General features: G+C 59.3%; 4 protein-coding genes across 4 annotated transcripts; 2 read left to right on the top strand and 2 right to left on the bottom strand.

Moving 5' to 3' along the window:
- Positions 1 to 206: 206 nt before the first annotated feature.
- On the top strand, positions 207 to 1678 carry SPRG_14618 (hypothetical protein; the record flags this gene model as incomplete). Its single annotated transcript, XM_012353790.1, has 1 exon — positions 207 to 1678. The coding sequence occupies exon 1, from the start codon at positions 215 to 217 to the stop codon at positions 1676 to 1678; it is 1464 nt and encodes a 487-aa protein (XP_012209180.1). The 5' UTR covers positions 207 to 214.
- A 755-nt stretch (positions 1679 to 2433) lies between these two features.
- Positions 2434 to 3646, bottom strand: SPRG_14617 (hypothetical protein; the record flags this gene model as incomplete). Its single annotated transcript, XM_012353789.1, has 2 exons — positions 2434 to 2484; positions 3146 to 3646. The coding sequence occupies 2 exons, from the start codon at positions 3644 to 3646 to the stop codon at positions 2434 to 2436; spliced, it is 552 nt and encodes a 183-aa protein (XP_012209179.1).
- Positions 3647 to 3719: 73 nt separating this feature from the next.
- On the bottom strand, positions 3720 to 4588 carry SPRG_14616 (hypothetical protein; the record flags this gene model as incomplete). Its single annotated transcript, XM_012353788.1, has 3 exons — positions 4189 to 4588; positions 3795 to 4065; positions 3720 to 3742 (listed from the first exon to the last, which is right to left on the bottom strand). Exons 1-3 carry the CDS (start codon positions 4561 to 4563, stop codon positions 3720 to 3722), a joined length of 669 nt encoding a protein of 222 aa, XP_012209178.1. The 5' UTR covers positions 4564 to 4588.
- Positions 4589 to 4934: 346 nt separating this feature from the next.
- Positions 4935 to 6623, top strand: SPRG_21440 (hypothetical protein; the record flags this gene model as incomplete). Its single annotated transcript, XM_012353793.1, has 1 exon — positions 4935 to 6623. The coding sequence occupies one exon, from the start codon at positions 4935 to 4937 to the stop codon at positions 6621 to 6623; it is 1689 nt and encodes a 562-aa protein (XP_012209183.1).

The following is a 6623-nucleotide window of genomic DNA, read 5'->3' as shown; positions in this document are numbered from 1 at the left end:
TTCGTCGCCCGTGAGCGACGTGTAGCCACTGCGTGACACACCGTCGTTCGTGACACCGTCGCTTATATAAAGATCTGGGGCTCTCTTGGTTGCACTGGATTGGCTGCTGGACCACGAACTTCCACCAATCCGATCTCGTATCCAGATAAGAATTTAGAAGCGGATATGCCCGTTGAAGCTCGAGCGACACAGCACATTGCGAACAGAAAACAAAATGACCGACAAAAAACGCACGCCTCGGGCCCGCACGACGCCGCCCGACGCGCTCGCGCTTCCGCACGTCACCGAGGCCATTGCGATGTGCTTGGACAACCAGGCGGACTTTAGCAGCTTCCTCCACTCGGTGCCACGCTCGCTCTGGACGCTGGCGCTCACGGCCTTTCTCGACTGCAGCACGACAGCGCCGCATTGGGTCTACGCCAACTGGCCGTGCATTGTGCTGCGCGACATGGACTTGTCGCCTTCGGTCTGGACGCTGCTCGCGGCGACGCTGCCGCTGCGTCCACGCATCGAACTCCAGTTTGCGATCCAGGACGCAGCGCGACTGACATCGCTCGTTGCCGTCCTCGGCCCTGCGCTCAGCAGCGTCATTCTCTTTTTCTCCCGCGGCTGCATGGTCCAAGGCCGAGGCCAAGCGATCAGCAACCTCCTCTTGCAGCGCTGCCCACGTCTGCGCCAAGTGTCGATCTCGGTCATTTCTTGTTCCGAGAACGAGGCCGTCGAGCTCAACGATCTGCTCGCTGTCGTCGCCCACCCGCATGTCCGCGACTTCGACCTCGAGCTCGCAACCGCGACACCACGACTCGGGCATCACTTGGCCGCATGGCTCTCGACAGCACCGGCGACGAAGCTCCGATTGGTTGATGTCGCCCAGATGGACCACGATGCTGTCATCGCGTTCTGCAAAGCGCTCCAAGCCAGCACGACGCTGCGAGAGCTCACCATGTACAACACACCTGCCCTCGGTGGCTTCCACGGCCGCACGCTTCCAGTGTCCCTGAAGCGCTTTGAGTGGAATGTGAGCTCGAACGTGGTTGTCGACGCCGCAACGCTGACGGACCTCGCGACTGCCGTCGGGCCCACGCAGCTCGAGCGTCTCGAGTGCAGCGTCTTTGGCCAGTTGGCGACATGCCCGGCGGCGGCGCCAATGCTATCGCAACTGCAGTCCCTTGTCGTCTCCAGGTTGCACGTCGATAACATGCTGGCATTGATCGCGGGCTTGTCGTCGGTCCCGGCGCTGACGTCTCTTGATCTTCGCCATTGCAACCTCTTGTTGTCGACGGAGCTGCTCATGGAGACGCTTGCGATGACGTGCATGCATCTCGAGACGCTGCGCGTCAGCGATCAGCAGTCGACGCACGATGGGGCCACCGCTGTTCTCTCGGGCGTGTTGCAATTGCCACGCTTGACGACGCTGGACCTCTGGATGCCTCTGCTGGATGTGTTGCATGTGCTTCCAGAGCTCGTTGCTGCGGGCCGCCACCTTCGCCGCCTCTCCTTGATGAGCATCGGGCGACCCAACTACAAAGTGGAGAAGCGCGCGATCTACGAGGCGCTGGCGCAAGTCCCCAACGTCCCGTTTGTGCTTCAGACGTTGCCAAAAGACATGGACAAGTTCGTGGTCGACGCGCTCAGTCGACGCGCCGATCGTCGCCACCATTGCGACTTGGCTCTCTGAGCGTTCCAAATAGCCACAAATATGTTTTTCTTGTTTGGTTCAAGGTGCCATTGTGATCAAGCAATTCTGTGGTTCCAATACCAATGGGAAAATATGAGAAAGGAACAACACCTACGGGGCTGGAACGTCGCACCTCGTATATGGATTTCCGTTGGTGCGAAATTTCCACGTCGAGTGGCGATCGACCAAAACCACAACATGGCCAACTGTATTCTGTGTATTTACTATTTGGTACTAGTATTCGACAAGCTTTCTTATTAATGGTGTCGCCATCGCGTACGGCTATCACAGCATCGACCTTTTGACACCATCGAGATGCCTTGTCATGCTCCCACGTACTCGAATTAAATATCATTGTATATAGTTGATACATGCAAGCGACAACCGTCGCTTCGATAATGTCGCAGTGCGACCTTCACAAAGGAGTCGACATCGATTTCTGGCCGGACGTCGCGCCAGCATAGTGTAGATTCGCGCTTGCACTACGCGCCATCAATCCGACACGGTAACCGCGTGTGAGAGTGGATTGGTGGAAATTTTGGTCGAGCGGCCAATCCAGCGCCAGCAACGCAGCCCTCTCAAAGAGACAGTAGGTAATACATGCAACTATCTATCGAGCCGCATGACGCTGACGGCATCACGAGCCAAACGCTCGATCTTGCGCTCGCTCACGGCCCGTTTGTGGCGGACGAGCTGCCAGACGATGTCAATGGATACGGCGTCGTCGCGACCAGTGCGAAGTGCATATCTAAACGCTACGGATAGGCACCAAGAGGATGGCCGGCGTTGGCGAGCTCTGGCAGCACCTATAGCACATCCGAGAGACGCGTCGCGATGGACAGTGTCGTCAACTGCGGCAATTGCAGCAACAAGAACGTCTGTGACCTGAACGCATCTCACACGCTTCTTGATGATCGACCAGGCGTGAGTCGACGACGTCCCGTTTGGTGAGGAGCGTTTAGAAAACAAAGTCGATTACTTAAGGTCGGACGCACCTGGGTTCGACCAATCAAAGCGGATGTTGTCGCATGCACTCTAAAATTGAAACATTGATACTTTTTTTCCTTTGTCGAGTACGTGGCACGACAGCATCATGTCGTTCTCAAAAAGGTCGTATCTCATCATGTCGTTCTCAAAAAGGTCGTATCTCTGTAGCAGCCGTGCGTCGTCATGTCGCAACACCATCATGAACACAACATTATCCAATATTGTCTGTCATACTCCTACATATCCAGCAACCGAGTCGATCGAATGTCATTCCGACGGCGTCTCGGCCTTTCTTACGAGCTACAATGCGACTTTGGCATAGTGGGCGACGACGACGGTGCGTGCGATTTGGTTCTTTCTGGTCGTACTAATAGGTGGTAAGGTGGTTGATGAAGATTCAAAATGCAGGAGTTTTTGAGTTTATCTAAAACTCAAACGACAGCGATCACCACGATCGGCACGCGGTCCAAGGGCGTCGACCACAAACCCATCGGTGTCTTCTGGCAGCGCGTCCATGAAGAATGGGGCGTTCTGGAGAAGTGCTAGCGCCCGACAGAGCGCGCGCTTGCCTTCACCAACACCGCCAGGCTTTTCGTAAATGGTCTCCAAGTGGAGCGTCCGGAGATGGCGGCCCGCGGCAACGAGCTCCGGAAGCACGTCGAGCATGGGAGAGAGCAGGATCACCATGCTCAGCGACGTCAAGCGCGGCAGGTTCAGCGTGCCAGAGAGGACAGCTACGACCTCACGCCGCGTCAAAGCATCCCAACCCCAGACATGGAGCGTCTCGAGATGCATGCACGTCGTCGCAAGCGTCTCCATGAGCGGCTCCGCCGACGAAGAGAGGTCGCAATCGCAAAAATCAAGAGACGTCAGCGCCGGGACCAACGACAAGCCGTCGATCAACGCCTCCATGCGGTCAGCGTCCACGCGGAGACCGTAAGGGACTGGAGTTGCGATAGCTTCGGCCACGCGCCCGGGCATGTCGCCAGCTGGGCAAAGCTGTTGCACTTGAGATGCTGGAGCTGCGTGGGCCCGACAGCGGTCGCAAGGTCTGTCAGCGTTGCAACGTCGCCGGCTCTAATGAACGGCACATCCCAATCCAAGGTCTTCAACGACAATGGAAGCGTACGACCATGGAAGCCACCGAGGCTGCGGACGTTGACGATGGCGAGCTCTTGGAGGGTTGTGCTGGCTTGGAGCGCATCGCAGAACGCAATGGCCCCATCGTGGTTCATCTGGTCGACATAAGTCAATCGAAGCTTCGTCGTTGGCGTCGTTGAGAGCCATGCGGCCAAGCGATGCCCGAGTCGTGGCGTGGTAGTCACGCCCTGCAGGTCGATAGACAAGTCGTGCGGGTGGGCGACGACAGCGAGCAGGCCGTTAAGCTCGACGGCATTGCTCTCGGAATAAGATTCGACATCGATAGCCACGCGGCGCAGACGTGGGCAGCGCTGCAAGAGGAGGTCGCTAATCGCTTGCCCTCGGCCTCAGTCCATGCGGCCGCGGTAGTAGCGGAGCGCGACAGTGTTGAGCGCAGGTCCGACGGCGGCAACGAGCAAGGTCAGTGGCGCGGCGTCGCGGATCACATACAGGACTTCGATGCGTGGACGCAGCGGCAGCGTCGCCGCGAGCAGCGCCAAGACTGAAGGCGGCAAGTCCATGTCGCGCAGCACAATGTGCGGCCAGTTGGCGATGACCGATGATGGCATCACCGTGGTGCTGTCGAGAAAGGCCGTGAGCGCCGCCGTCCAGAGCGACCGTGGCAACGCGTGGAGGAAGCTGCTAAAGTCCTTCTGGTTGCCCAAGCACATCGCAATGACCTCGACGACGTGCGGAAGGGCAAGCGCGTCGGGCGGCGTCGGACGAGCCACCTTGGTCCGGCGCCCGCTGTCGGCCATCTTGGTTTAGCTTCCAATTTTGGCCTTTCCACGGTCCGGCTCGGTTCGAAACTGGGTCTAAAAATGGCGCCAAAACCGTTAGCGTTTGAAGCCGAGCCGAACCGAGCCGCCAGAACGGTTCTCACTCGTTTGCTAGTTCATGGTCTGGCTGGTCTGTTCAGTATTGTCTACTATCCAAAGCATACGATCCAGGAATCGCGATGCATCCGATACATGCAAGCAACAACGTCGACGTGGTGTTTCGTTGTTGCTCGATAAGAATACCGCGCAACCAGGCTGCCACGTGGGGTCCGAAACCGGATCCTCCGACCGTAACCGGATGCGTATCCGGCAATTTTGGATTCGCGACGGGCGGCAGCAAGCACCAGAAGATGACGACCGAGCTGACCAGCCGTCCGCGGGACAAGCGTCCGCGCCGCCTCACGCCCGACGCGGCGCTGCTGTCGGCCGAGCTTCTCGAGGCCATTGCGACGTACCTGCCTCCCGAAGGCATGGCTTCGTTCCTGGATGCGCTGCCCGAGCAGCTGCGCACGCCGGCGCTGCAGCTCGTCGCGACGCTCTCGCAAGTGCTGGGGCTTCAAGTGCTTTGGCCCACGCTTGATCTGAGTGTACTCGTGCAGCTTGCGGACGCCGACAACATACTCGCCCAACTCCTCAGCGTGAACCCGCGGCTGTGCGTCACATCGCCGACGTCGCAGTCCATAGCGCCAGAGGTCGTCACGCCGCCGCGCACGTGGCCGACGCTCCGCCACCTCTCGCTCACGATTGCAACATGGACCATGGACTCGGCGGTGCTAGCGAGCCTCCAGCAAGTGTTCGTCGCGAATGCAGCGTGCCTCCGATCGATTGATGTCCGCCTCACGGCCCTGCCCATCCCGACTAGTAATGGGCTGCACGCGACGCAAAGCACGTGTCTCGCTGCGCTCGCGGACCTGCTCGTGTCGATCGAATGTGTGACCAAGCTTGTCTTGCGTGCTACAGACAAGGTGCGCTTCCCAGAGACAGCGGCTGCGATGCTCGCCGCATGGATCGACGCGATGCCGCTCACGTCGCTCACGATGAGGAATGTGGACAAGCCCTCCGCTGCACGACGCCTCTGGGCGAATCCCTCGCCGGTGTCTATCGCACTGGGTGACACGCGACCTCCAGCGCACGGCGTGGGTGGCATGTGGTTGCGCCACCTGACGCACCTCGAACTCCCGTTCCTGCTGCCCTCGGAAATGAGCCTCATGGTACAAGCGCTCGTCCAGAGCCCACTGGTGTCGCTGCACATGCGTGGCTGGGACGCGACAAGATATACGGCAGGCCATCCGGGTGCGCCGCACTTTCTCGAATATGACCTCCCGCGCCTCAACCAGCTCACGACCTTGCGCTTGACCAACGTCCGTCTCACGACGACCCACTGCCTCACGCTGGCGCTTCTTCTACCACGCTACACGCACCTCGGTCTCACGTCCAACAGGATGGGCGACGCTGGTATTCTTGCTCTCGCACCGTTCCTTCGACACACGTCGCAGCTCGAGACGCTGACGCTGGTCGACCAAGGCTTTGGTGACGTTGGCGCGTCGGCGCTCGCAACAGCACTCATGCACACACCGCGCCTTCGCACGCTGGACCTCGGTCGCAACAATATCAAAATCAGTGGCGTCATGGCGCTGAGTGGTCTCTTGCCACATCTTCCTCGGCTCGCGACCTGGCGCTTGTGCAACAACCCGCTAGGCGCCAAGGGCCTTGTGTTTCTTTTGCGAGCGTGGACGTACGTGGAGCTCGACACGACGACGTTGATCGACGCCCGCGATACAGTTGGCAGCGAGGACGATGCCCGGGACTGCGACGCGCTCATTTCGGCGCTGCCACGTCACCGACGATGCTTGGCTGGCAACATCTCGCGAGACGCCGAGATTGCTCGGACCGAAGCCCGTAGCGCCCAGTTCAAGGCGTATAATCAAGCGTACTTCGCCCAGAGGCTCGCGCGCAAGCACGCCGTGCGCGGTTGCTGCAGGCGTGACCTGTCGTCGTGCTCGTACGTTCTACTGCATGCAGCGTCGCGCTGGGAATAG

This window comes from Saprolegnia parasitica (assembly GCF_000151545.1).
Source record: "Saprolegnia parasitica CBS 223.65 unplaced genomic scaffold supercont2.135, whole genome shotgun sequence".
NCBI lineage: Eukaryota > Oomycota > Saprolegniomycetes > Saprolegniales > Saprolegniaceae > Saprolegnia > Saprolegnia parasitica.
Note: the sequence above shows the minus strand (reverse complement) of the source record. Positions and strands in the feature narration are given on the sequence as shown.